The sequence below is a fragment of the Nomascus leucogenys genome, chromosome X, assembly GCF_006542625.1.
Source record: "Nomascus leucogenys isolate Asia chromosome X, Asia_NLE_v1, whole genome shotgun sequence".
Lineage (NCBI taxonomy): Eukaryota > Metazoa > Chordata > Mammalia > Primates > Hylobatidae > Nomascus > Nomascus leucogenys.
The window spans coordinates 135,036,821-135,050,447 of record NC_044406.1 but is presented as its reverse complement, the minus strand read 5'-3'; the positions used below and the strand labels follow the sequence as shown (position 1 = coordinate 135,050,447).

Below are 13,627 nucleotides of genomic sequence, written 5' to 3'. Positions count from 1 at the left end.
TTTGTATTTTTAGTAGAGATGGGATTTCACCATGCTGGCCAGGCTGGTCTCGAGCTCCTGACCTCAAGTGATCCACCCACCTTAGCCTCCCAAAGTGCTGGGATTACAGGCGTAAGCCACTGTGCCAGGCCAAGAAAGGTAGGTACTCCCATCTCTACCCTTAAGTAGGCCCCAGTGTTTCTTTCTCCCTCCTTTGTGTCCGTGTATACTCCATGTTTAGTTTCTACTTACAAGTGAAGACATGTGGTATTTGGTTTTCGGTTCTGCATTAATTTGCTTAGGATAATGGCTTCCAGTTGTATCATTGTTGCTGCAGAGGGCATTATTTCTTTCTTTTAATGATGCATAATAGTCCATGGTGTATGTATACCACATTTTCTTTATCCAGTCTACCATTGACAGGGATCAAGGTTGATTCCATGCCTTTGTTATTGTGGATAGCGCTGTGATGAACATTTGTGTGCATGTGTCTTTATGGTAGAACAATTTGTATTCCTTTGGGTACATACCCAGTAATGGGATTGCTGAGTGAATTAGTAGTTCTGGTTTAAGTTTTTGGAGAAATTTCCAAACTACTTTCCATAATGGCTGAAGTAATTTACATTCCCACCAGCAGTGCATAAATGTTCCCTTTCCTCACAACCTTAGCAGCATCTGTTATTTTTTGACTTTTTAATAGTAGCCATTTTGACTGTTGTATAATGGTATCTCATTGTGGTTTTGATTTGCATTTCTCTAATATTAGCAATGTTGGACACTTCTTCATATGCTTGTTGGCCACTTGTATGTCTTCTTTTGAGAAATGCCTACTCTTGTCCTTTGCCCAATTTCAATGGGGTTGTTTGTTTTTTGCTTGTTAACTTGTTAATCTTCCTTAGAGATTGTGGATATTAGACTTTTGTTGGATGCATAGTTTGCAAATATTTTCTCCCATTCTGTAGCTTGTCTGTTTACTCAGTTGATAGTTTCTTTTGATATGCAAATTAGGTCTCATTTGTCAATTTTTGTTTTTGTTGCAATTGCTTTTGGAATCTGCATCATGAAATCTTTGCCAAGGCCTAGTTCCAGAATGGTTATTTCCTAGGTTTCCTTCTAGGATTTTTATAGTTTTAGGTTTTTGAATTAAATCTTCAATCTAGTTTTAGTTGACAAATAAAAGATTAATCCATCTTGGGTTGAAACTGGAAGGGGTCCAATTTAAATCTTCTGTCTATGGCTAGCCACTTATTCCAGCACCATTTATTAAATAGGGAGTCATTTCCTCATTGCTTGTTTTTATCAATTTTGTTGAATGTCAGATGGTTGTATGTGTGTGGCTTTACTTCTGGGTTCTCTAACCTGTTTCATTGGTCTATGTCTGTTTTTCTACCAATATCCTGCTGTTTTGGTTAGCGTAGCTTTATAATACAGTTTAGAGTTGACTAGTGTGATGCCTGTGGCTGTGCTCTTTTTCCTTACGATTGCTGTGGCTATTTACATTCTTTTTTTGGTTCTGTATGAACTGTAGAATTTTTTTTTCTAATTATATGAAAGATGTCATTGGTAGTTTGATAGAAATAGCATTAAATCAGTGACACATATACACCATGGAATACTATGCAGCCATAAAAAAGATGAGTTCATGTCCTTTGTAGGGACATGGATGAAGCTGGAAACCATCATTCTGAGCAAACTATTGCAAGGACAGAAAACCAAACACCACATGTTCTCACTCATAGGTGGGAATTGAACAATGAGAACACTTGGACACAGGGTGGGGAACATCACACACCGGGGCCTGTCGTGGGGTGGTGGGAGGGGGGAGGGATAGCATTAGGAGATATACCTAATGTAAATGACGCGTTAACGGGTGCAGCACACCAACATGACACACGTATACATATGTAACAAACCTGCACATTGTGCACATGTACCCTAGAACTTAAATAAAATAATAATAATAATAATAAATAAATAATAGAAAGAAATTATAAAAATAAAAAAATTTTAAAAATCAGTAAATTGCTTTAGGCAGTATGGCCATTTTAACAATATTGATTCTTCCTATCCATGAGCATGGAGTATTTTTCCATTAGTCTGTGTTAACTCCAATTTCTTTTAGCAGTGTTTTGTAATTCTTATTGTAGAGATCTTTCACTTCCCTGATTAGTTGTATTCCTAGGTATTTTATAATTTCATGGCTGTTGTGAGTGGGATTCTGTTTTTTATTTGGCTCTCTTTGTGAATGCTGTTGACGTATAGAAATACTACTGATTTTTGTACATTGATTTTGTATCTTGAAACTTTGCTGATTTTATTTATCTGATCTGGGAGCTTCTGGGCACAGACTATGAGGTTTTGTTGGCATAAAACCATATCATCTGCTAAGAGAGATAATTTGACTTCCTCTCTTCCTATTTGGATGCCTTTTGTATCTTTATGTTGCCTGATTGCTCTGACTAGGAATTCCAGTACCATGTGGAGTAGCAGTGGTGGGAGTGTGGATCTTTGTCTTGCTCCAGTTCTCATGGGGAATGCTTCCAGCTTTTGGCCATTCAATATGATGTTGGCTGTGCGTTTTTCATAGATGGTTCATATTATTTTGAGGTATGTTCTTTCCATGCCTAGTTGGTTGAAGGCATTTTCCAATGTGGACATATACATGACAAATAAGCACATGAAAAATTATTCTACATCACAGCTGTTAGAGAAATGCATATTAAACCATAATGAGATATGGTAACATATATTTGAAAAAGATATTTAAAAGACATGGCCTGGCACTGTGACTCAATGCATGTAATTCCAGCACTTTGGGAGGCTGAGACGGGCAGATCACTTGAGGCCAGTAGATCGAGACCAGCCTGGCCAACATGGTGAAACTCCATCTCTACTAAAAATAATAATAAAAAAAATTAGCCAGGCGTGGTGGTGCACGCCTGTAATTTCAGCTACTCGGGTGGCTAAGGCAGGAGACTCGCTTGAACCCAGGAGGCAGAGGCTGCAGTGAGCTGAGATCACACCACTGCACTCCAGCCTGGGCAACAGAGTGAGACTCTCTCTCAAAAAAAAAAAAAAAAAAAAAACGACAATGACAACAAAAACAAAAAACCATTACTAAGTGCTACCAAAGATGAAGAACAATTTTAAATCTGATATGTTGCTAGTGGGAATTATGAAATGGTACAACCATTGTGGAAAATGATTTGATGGTGGTGGCTCCCTAAATCTACACATGGGCTAAGGCCACAGAACAGGACACATAAAGAAAACAAAATTACCGTTAATTTAAATAATGAAATTAAAAATTAAAAAAAGAAAGTTGGAGTGATTACACTGAGTAAACTTTTAAAAACTTTATAGGAAGGAAAATTACCATGGATAAATAGGGACATTATGCAATGATAAAAGAGTTAATTAAGAAAGAAGACATAATAATCCTGTTAATTCACCTAAAAGCATTATTTCAAAATACACGAAACAACTTCTGATAGAACTGAAAGGATAAATAGTCAAATCTACACTTGCATTTGGAGATTGCAAAACTCTTCTCTGAGTAAATGACTGAAGTAGACAAACTCTGCAAGGTTATAGAAGAAACTGACAACACAAAGAACCAACTTCATCTAATTGGCCTTTACTGGACACTCCACAGAATAAGAGCAGAATGTATAATATTTTCAAGTGTATGTGGAATTTTTACCAAGCTAGACCATTAAACAGCCCATAAAAAATTTAAAACAACCAAAATTGTACAAAGCATATTTTAAAAATCTATAATGGAATAAAATGTAAATATAACAAAGGACATACCTATAAAGTCCCCAAGTATTTTTAAATAAACAACACATTGTTACTACTCTATATTTAAAAAAATTCTTGAGGAAAACTAGAAAATATTTTCTGATAAATAAAAATGGAAATATGATGTTTTAAAATTTGTGGAATTCAGTTAAGGTAGTGCCTATGGAAACATTTATGTCCTTAAATGCTTACATTAGAAAGTAACAAAGGGCTCAAATAAAACATCTAAAATTTGCTCTTAAATAACCAGTGGAGGAAAAGTACATTAAAACTAAGGCAAAGAAAGAGATGGGGTGGTATAGATAGGAAGAGAAAAATTAATGAAATTAAAATTTCAGAAATTTCAGAGAAACAATAAATGAACTTTATAAAACCAATTGTTAGCTTTTTTGATAGATCAGACAAGTCCTAATGTCTGATGTCAATCTGAGAAATTTAAAAAAATATTGTTGTTGAGAAGCATTGGCTTTGAACACAGCTAGAAATAAAGCCAACTATATACAAACTATAATTTGTCATGATAACTACACCCTTAATTTCTTAGAGAAGTTTCTGAGAAGATCAGCTTTTCTTTGAATTTCTCTTAATTTGTAAGGGACTGCGATGTGTCAGATGCTTTCAAATGCATTAGCCCATCTAATTTGAAGATAATCCTGTAAGGTCAGCTGGGTGAGTTCACCTTCTACACTCCATAACATTTTCTGCACTTGCTTTTGCAACACCATCTGTCATCTCAGTAGGCTGAGGATTTCCTCTTTCCATCTGATGCAGGGATAGAATCTTACCCACCTTCTCTGCTACCCTCCACATGATTTGTTCTTGTCTGAACACCTGTATAGGTGCCACTAGTCACACTGAAAGCCAGTATGTTCCTGGGGGCAGATGCCAGACAGAAGGCAGTGGAAGGCTGGTTCTTTTCAAATTCCAGCTGGCATGTCCACCAAGGAACAGTTTCTCTGTCCTAGGAGGAGCCCAGGATTTGTAAGAACTCAGCTTCAGGAGATGGCTGCTCTTCTTCTACCTTTTGTGAAGGAATGGGATTCCTGAGCACCATCCATTTGCCTGTTGAGTCCCCAGCTTCAGATAAGAAGCTCATTAAAATCCTTCTGCAAATATGCTAGTGGCTTAGACAAACTACTGTCTACCTTCAGTGCTGTATCCGAAGAATCAAAAGATTATGGGCAAAGCAGACTCCACTCACACCCCACTGGGAAAACAAAGAGTATTTAGAGGACTTCCAGGGAGAGAGGACCAGGTGTCTAAAGTCACAGTCCAGAATGGCTGTGGCTGTGGGACAGGACTGAGGGTGAGTGGTGGAAAAGTCAGGGAACTTTTGCAGGGATGGGAATGTTCCATGTCCTGGGGAGGGCAGGTGATTCTGTGCCACCTCCAGAGGTAGCAGGGAAGAGCAAGCAGCAGGCTAAGTTCCCAGAGGTGGAAGAGAGGGTACATGAGGGGGACCAGATGAAGGGTGTTGTAACTCAGGAAAGTGTTGGAGCCAGACAGAAATTCTGGCTAGGAGTGTACTTGTCCCATGGGCTGAAGGAGAGAATCTAATATGTGGATGAGCGCTTGTAGGCTCTCCCATAACATGTTTCATAGTAGGTGCTCAACAGAAAGCACCCAACAGTCAGCTCCCAGGGGAACCACCATGCCCCTAATGCTGTTTGATTCTCGTTGTCACCTTCTTTTGGCCTGCTTTTAGTACCCTGGCCTCAGGTTCCTTCTTTTTGTCACCTCAGAGACATGATGCAGTGCTGAGAAATGAACTACTTACTATTCAGGAGGTGGGCCTCAGGCTGGCAGGAATGGGAAGAGCATGGGCTCCAGAGGAATCACACTAGAGATCTGGTTCTAGCCCTATTACTAGCCATGTGATCCTGGGAAATGTCCAAGCCCTGTGAGCCTTGGGTTCTTCATCTGTGAAGCAGGTGTGATAAGCTCTGTTCAACAGCACTGTTGGAGTGTATGCAATGTAAATGATGCACCTGGCTCAGGGCCTGCTGTAATTTAGAAGTTTAAAGAATGGCAGATGACTATATTTCTACTATTTGACCCCAGGCCCTAGCACTCTGAGATTTTGTTCTTGTTGATTTCTCCAGGACTTATCAGAAAATATGCAGCTTATTAGGACCTGGAAGAATTACTTAGCCAAAAAAAGAAGTTTTGTCAATGAATTTCAGTAAGTTTACCCACTCAGAGGGTATACTTCAAAATTTCAGTGTGCAGGAGTCTTCCTCAGCTGGAATGCAACTCAGAGCTCCTAGAATACGAGTCAAGAATAAACTCCTTCCCTCTCAGCTTCTTTTCCATCTAAACCACTATTTTCATTCATTATATCACCACCCCAAATCTTTTCCCTTGTTTTAACTGGCCAAATTGTGCTTCAGATAAGCTAATCAGAATGCCTTTTTAATACAGTCAGCTCTGGCTCTCATAACCAGGAAAAAAAGCACCTGGCCAGTGGCATCTGGGCCTCACATCCCAGCAGATTCATGCTTCTCTCTCAGGAAACCCATGTGGATGATGGGTATCCATCACCAACTTCGTGTGCTGTGTTCAACCGCACTGAGACAAGAGTGCAGGACACCTCCCATTCCTGCCCCAGGAGGAGATGCCTCTCTGTTTCATCCACCATCCAAAAGGAACTGCTGAGCAGGTTTCCCTTCCAGGCTTTTCTCTCATCCTCTGAGAATCTGGCTCTGGCCCCACCCCGCTTCATTAGAATCAGCTCGCCCAAAAGGTACTGCAGTTTCCCAAAGCCCAAAAGGCCTTAACTCAGGGCATGTACACTCCACCACTTCCTGTTGCTCCACACGCTCATCCCTCTCTTATTTTTCCTTTAGATCTTAGAGGATAGCTGGCCACCTTAGTTATGTGACTGCAGATACTAGACTCTACCACCCTAAGGTCAGGGGTGGGCCTGGCTTATCTTAGCATCTCCAATACTAATCCAGGGCCTTCCAAATAGCGGAAGCTCAATGAGTGTTTTGGGAAAAAATGAGCCAGTGAGCAGGGGGACTTATTTATTTATATTTAATTCAATTTCATTCTCAAAGAAGCCAAGCAAATCCAGGTACATAGGGTACACTAAGAGGTACAAGTAAGGCAAGAATTAACTATTGTTTAATTTCTTTATGTCTCTATCTCATGTATTTTACTGCTATGTTGTTTCATATTTCTAAAAAAACCTTAATCCTCTGCTCTTGTAGTGTCTGAATTCAAGAAATAACATGGGTTTCCCAGTATAAATGAAAAGCAAGAAGCAGTAAGTCTGTCTACTGTCATACATAAAAATGAATGTTGAAGTTCATTACACCATCCATTAAAAGGAACATTGGAACAATTCCAAAAGGAAACAAAGATAAATCTCCAAATCGTCCAATAGAACAGGAACCGAGAGATGGTCCACACTGTGTTCCCTCACACCCAACATGCTCCCCACTACTGAGAACGGTGACTGCTCTCTTCAAACACAGAGTGAAGAATGGGCCTCATGTAACAGGACAGGGAAAGTGGTGGATGTGGCCCTGGAACGTGCACTGGCCCAGGCCCTCCCCCAACCTGCCCCACTGGCCCTAGCTGCAACTCCTGCTCAAACTCCTTTCTCCTCTCCCAAAGCCTCTTCGTGCAGGGATGGGTAGGAAATGCGAATTCTTGCATTGACCCTGACCACATGCTCCAGGACTTTCACATAGCTGGTTTCAGCCAGAGCCCTTGGACCCCACAGGAACTCGTAGCGCACGGGATCACTGCCGGGCGCCTGGCGGTACTCCAAGTAGTTCTCCTGCACCCACTCTTGGGTGAGCAGCTTCCTGAGCTCCCAATAGACACTGTGCTCCCTCCCATCATACAGCCCCATCACACTCAACGCTTCCCAGATTGCCTCCTCCGGGGCGCGGCTGCCCTCCATTAAGATCATGCCCAGTACGATTATCAGGAGGCCAGTCTTGGGCGTACTCTGATCATCACCCAGCAGGCCATCATAGGAGAGGCCCAGGCAGGTGACAAGGATGTAGGAGTGGCCGGCAGGGTCCACTTCCTTCATGTCAATGCCAAAGATCACCTGCATGCACTCAGAGGCTTTGCTGAAGATATCAGGAAAGTGGTTCTTGTAATTTTTGATGACACTCTCCAGCATTTCTGCCTTTGTGACAGGCTCCTTAATTTGATATTTGCGGAGCAGGAAACGAACTAACTCAGCCACTTTCTCATCAAGTGCTTCCCGGAACAGGGACTCCAGGTGAGCTGGGTCGGGGGAGGTGCTTGGCCCCTCCTCTTCATTGCTGCTGGAATCCTCATTGGATTGGCTCCATAGAGTGCTGTCGGTGACAGTCATGGAAGAGGAGGCACCCTCAGGACTCTGGGGAGGACTCGGTGACCCAGAATCAGGCACCTCCTCCAGGGTTCCCATGATCAGAGTAGAGGAGGAGGATGCAGCCTTCTGCTCCTCAGCTGTGGGAATCTGCACATCCATAAGCCCTGGTGCCTCTCCTTGGGCCTGAAGGCCTTCCTCAGCCTTGTAGGGCTGACTCTTCTGCCCAGGAAGCATGATGACTCAGGTCAGGGCAGCAGGAGAGTGTGGGCCGGAGCTGGGCAATTGAGACCCACAGGCCTGGGGAGAGAGGAAGCATGTGAGAGGCCTCAGCTAGGTACCACACCCTGGATGCCCTAACAAAGGCCTACTTACAGGTCTTCAGTGCTTCTCTGGGGCCTCCTGACCTCCTGGCTGGCCTGTTCTCTGCGAACCTGAAGGAGAAATTGAGAGAGCATCTCAGAGTGCAGCCTCCTGGCAAAGGCCAAGGCTCCGGGACTGACAGAAGGGCTGGTAGAGCCAGGAACCGTGGGGTTCCTGCTGTTCTGATGCCAGAGGGGCCTCTGGTATACATACAGGGGAAACACCACCTCAGCTTGACTGCTACTACTGCCTGGGCCTCTTATGCTCTGTGATTGAAGATACTGCCTCAGACCAATACCTCACAGCCTGGTTCCTGGAGCTCCTAGAAGATAAATCGAGGGGAACTCAGGCTGCAGACTGCAAGCACAGCCCCAGCACCCCAGTGCTGTCAGGAGGGTGAGCCTGACTCTGTGAGCTCCCCACTATTTTGTGTGGATGGTCCTTGCTGTGCTCATTCAGGGCCCTCATCTTTCTCCTGGCCGGGCCCGGATCTGGCCCTTTTGCTGGCCTGAGAAACTTTCAGATCAAGAGTTCACATCCCTGATATGGGAGACAAGGACGTGAAGGGACCCACATCTGGCCCCACATGCCCAAGGCCTCCTGGGAAAAAAGCAATAGCTACACAAAATACATTGGGAACCATGTGTCCTGGGCTGACCTGAGGCCACTTCCTTAATCCAAGGACCTATCTCCAGGAGACACTGGAAGAGCAAATGAGGGGATTCCATCCACCCACCTTTCCCTGCACTTCCCATGGCTGACAGAAGGTGCAGGGTGGGGTTCGGTCCTGTGTGTTTGGTGAGTGGTGTCCTTTGAGTCCCTGACTCCTGGCAGAGCCTTGGACCCTCCCTCTGCTGACCTGAATGCAGCCCCCTCAGACCAAGGCCTTCTTCTCCCTGAGACCAATGAGTCTGGTATAACACAGGGGCCTCAGCTGATAGTCCTGCTCATGCTCAACAGAGGCCGGGCAGATTTCTGTTGGGCCCCCATCTGTTTTTTGCCTGCTAGGAGAACCATTGAGGGTACCCTCAATCTTCCCTCAGTGTTGTCACCTAGACTCTTGGTAGATTCTTGGACCACTGAGTCTGTTGCCCACATGGGGGTCCCTGTTTTGTCCTGAGTTGCCCTCTGAGAACAAGGTCCTCACTTCCCTGAGATCTCAAGAGAGAAATGAGGAGCCACCACATCTGATGACCACTGGGTGGGGTGTCCAGGGATGACACTAGGATCTGTCCCTACTTGTTCTTGAGTGGTGGGTTCTAAGGTCTTCAGGGGGTTATTCATCTTTCCCCTGATGGAGCCTGCTCTTCCTCAACCCACAACACCCTGATATGAGCAGACATCTCCCCTTACCACCAAGACCTCATCATCCTGAGTTTCCCCAACTTCCTGCCCACAGTACAGGTGAGATTGCCACTTAGGGCCACCCTTGATCGGGTTCCCCCAGAGATAATAACCAAAGTTAGCCAGACTTTGTGGGGTCCCTTCTTTCCAGGCCAGGAGTACCCCCAGTCATCACAAAGTGAGCACACCTTGGGTCCTGCAGATCCTGTGACCCCGTCCCTCTGTTGAACAGGTGTGGCTCCCTCTGCTGAGCTGAGGACGCCCTTCAGACCGAGGTTGCTACCTCCCTGAGACCCAGGAGGCAGAAGTAAGGAGGCACTACATGGACAACCCTGCATGGGATTCCCACGGCTGACAGAAGTAGTAGGTTTCATGGGGTCTTTCTCTGTCTGGGTGTCATCTAGGTATTCATATTTACTCCACGACAAGGCATGGCCCTTTCCTTCCTGCTGAACCATGGATGTGTCTTGCATGCCAAGGCCACCATCTCCTTGAGGCCCCCTACCAGAATGGGGGGGGGGGCACTTCCCTTCCCCACAGTCCTGCCTTGGGTGCCCAGACCTGAGAGCGGGAGCAGGTTTCCTAGGTCCATGATGGGAGGTCTGCTGAGTCCTCCTTAAGGGCTCTGGGGCACCTCTCTCCAGTGACCTGAGACTCCACTCCTCAGACCACAGCCCTCTCCTTTCTGACACCCTGAAAATGCAGCAAGGATGCACTACATGCAGCCACAGATCCTGGGACCTCCCAAGGCTGAGATCTCCACTGATCTGGAGCCCAAGGACCCCTGAGTCCTCCCTCTTCTTCTTCTCCTTGACTCCTGGCAGGCCTGTTCACCACCCCTCTGCTGACTTGAGTTTCAGTCCCTCGGATTCCTGAGGCCAAATGTGGAGGCCCCTCAGTCTCCGACAGGTAGGGTGGGCCCCCTGTCCTGGGGTCCTGGGTCCCCTCGGGCCTCCCTCATCTCCCAGCATGGCCTGGGCCCTCCCTCTGCTCCTCTGAGTCCGTGCTCATGAAGCCCCTTCGCTGCATCAGCCCCGGATGCGGACGTCAGAATCAGCGACCCTGGCCGCCATGCCTGGCAGCCATGCCCGGCCGCCATGCCTAGGGCTTCCCAGGGCTGACAGTAGGGGCAGAGATGTGCTCTGTGGGGCCTCAGCCCTCCCTCAGGGTCCTTCCCTTGATGCCTGGCAGAACCTGGGCCCCGCCCTCTGCTAACCAGCCCTGCTCTGGTCACACCAAGCTCTCACTCCAGATTCCCCTGGGGCTTAAGCGCAGGGCTGGCGAGGGGTGGCCCAGCCAGACAAGTCTGCCCCCTGGTGGTCCAGGGCTGGCAGCAGGGGCGGCGCTAGATTATTTCGGGTCATATATGAGGAGTGGGGGCCTCCTCAGTCCTCCCTCAGGGTCTCACCTTGCCTCCTCACAGAGCCTGGGCCCGCTTCCCTCAGCTGATCTCAAGCCGACCCCTCAGAACCAGGCCCTCGCTTCTCTCTGATCCCCGCGGCCACGTCAGTGGCGTCACATCCGTCCACCCAGGGCTCACCTGGGTGGACAGCAGGGGCGGAACCGGATTCTAGTGGGGAGGGGGATGAGGGAGGAGCGGTTCAATCATCCCTCAAGGTTCTCACCTTGAGATCTGGCAGAGCCTGGAGCCCCGTACTCTGCTGATGGTGTCTGCTTCCCTCAGACCAAGGTTCTGATTCCGAGTCCCCTGAGGTGGCAGTGGGGGGAAGGGTGTGGTGGGGGGACAAGGCTGCTGGGGTCTTTCAGGGCTGACATGAGGGTCTGAGCTGAATTATGTGGCCTCTCTATGTGGTGTGGGTGGACCCTCAGTCCTCACTCAGGAGGGTCCTCTTCCTGACTCTTGGCTCTTTTAGGAGATGCTCTGTTTCTGTCACCTCTGAGCATTTGCACAGCTGCACCCCTTGCAGAGAATGGCTGCGGGTCCCAGGCCAGATTCTCCCTGCGGGGTTGCAGCACCTACGATTGTAGTGACCTCCGGGAGAAGAGGCACACCTTCCCAAGGGGGCTCTTCCCCAGCTGGAAGAGGATTTTGCAAACCTTTTGTACTAAATGATTTATTTTTACACTGAAGAAGCTAAATAGCTGCAATAAATTTGTGGAGGTCCGGAGTTTTGAAGTTACCTAACAATTCCTAGTCCACTTCAGTGATTTTCATAATTTAATTCTCATTCATATAGTAAGAAACAAATTTTAAATCGATGCCAATTGTATATGTGCATTATGTTTATGTTTATATGCATAAACACATATATATGTATATGTTTATATTATATATGTATAATTATATGTATGTGTATATATCTTTACATATATTTATACATATATGTATGTCAACTATACTTACTTATTTTATCAAACAATATCTACTCATACAATGTGTAATTCACTCATACTATTCTATTTCTAGTTCATTATATATATTTGATTAAAATAATAGTATTTTGGAAGGTCAGTCCTAACCTACTCTTTGTTTCTAGTTGTTATTAGCACAATTCTGGAGCCATAGTGTCTCAATCAATCCAATTTTCCTGGTGTCCTGATATTACCCCTGGGCTACTGGCCTCGTGTTTTGAGGTGCAGACCCGGATCCTGCATTGATGTGGGGTGGTCCTTTAAAACTTTTCCTGGAACTCACCCTGTCACCTGCAGTGGCTGCAGACCTCCTCAACCTCCCTGCCTCTCCACCTGCCCAGAACACAAGTACCAGTTCAACACAGTCTTCAATTTTCCCCAGGGTTTTCTCTGTTTTGTTGTTTAGACTTTGTTGCTGATATTGTTGTTTTGTTTCTCTTTTTCCCTTCTATATTTTTCCACAGTTGATTTTGGGAGTAGAGCACAGCAGCCTGGGCTTGATTGTCACTTTGGCAGCTACAGGTAGGCATTAACTCTTTATTTAATTTAAGTAAGATTTACACCTTTGCCATATTCTATTCCTCATCAGTGAACATCATATACTACTCCATTTATTTGGGAATTTTTTCTCTGAATCTGTCAGCAAACTTGTACAGTTGCTTCTGTAAATGTCTTGCATATTTTGGTTAGGCTTCTTCTTTATATTTTGGATTTAAATGCTGTTGGGGATGGTATATTTTTCATTTTATGTTCTAAGTTGCTCATCCGTGACAAGTCTCTTGTATTCGCTGCAGTGGTCTTTGTATGCTGTCTTCTGAAGTCTCATTCATCTGAACGTTCCATATGTCTCTTCCTTTGAATTTTCTTGATGGTCATATTGTGAAAAATATGATCTATTTCTTTTCAATCTTCATACCTCTTTTTCATCTTGGTATCCATAGCTCTCTTTTTCATTTCAATATTCACTGCAGCTATGAACGGTAGCAGTGAAAGCATACATCAATGACTTGCTCCTGACGAGAATGGGAATGCTTCTAACATTTCACAGTCAAGTATGTTTCCTGTCAGTTTTAGAAAATTAAAGTGCCTTTTAATCTTTGTTTGCTAAAAATGTTAATTTGAAAATATCATAAAATTCATTTCAGAGGCTTTTTCTGTATTTTTATTCCTTGCATACGAGCTGCTTGTTCATTAGTCCACTGTTGTGTTGAATATACCATTATCTATTTAGGACATTTGCTGCAATATGAGTGAACACTTGGCTCATATGTTCTTTTTATAAAGGCTGGATGTCTTTATCTTTTTTTTTTCCCCAGTGCAGGAGAAGGAGCCTTGGAGAATTCATTGAATAATTGCCCGTATTTTGGGATTATTTGGAAGAGTTAATATGGTGATTCGTTTTCCCTGACCATTTGGTGGAACTGACCCACAAAACTGCCTGCCTTAGAA

General features: G+C 44.9%; 1 protein-coding gene across 3 annotated transcripts; it reads right to left on the bottom strand.

Moving 5' to 3' along the window:
- Positions 1–6,795: 6,795 nt before the first annotated feature.
- On the bottom strand, positions 6,796–11,356 carry MAGEA8 (MAGE family member A8). 3 transcript variants are annotated; one of them, XM_003271834.2, is made up of 4 exons: positions 11,214–11,356; positions 9,198–9,465; positions 8,474–8,532; positions 6,796–8,398 (listed from the first exon to the last, which is right to left on the bottom strand). In XM_003271834.2, exon 4 carries the CDS (start codon positions 8,333–8,335, stop codon positions 7,379–7,381), a length of 957 nt encoding a protein of 318 aa, XP_003271882.1. In that variant the 5' UTR covers positions 8,336–8,398; positions 8,474–8,532; positions 9,198–9,465; positions 11,214–11,356; the 3' UTR covers positions 6,796–7,378. The 3 variants fall into 3 exon arrangements, with proteins under 3 accessions (XP_003271882.1, XP_003271883.1, XP_003271881.1); XM_003271835.2 differs by lacking the exon at positions 9,198–9,465 and having other exon boundaries at positions 8,474–8,783; XM_003271833.2 differs by lacking the exon at positions 9,198–9,465 and having other exon boundaries at positions 6,797–8,398.
- Positions 11,357–13,627: the final 2,271 nt, after the last annotated feature.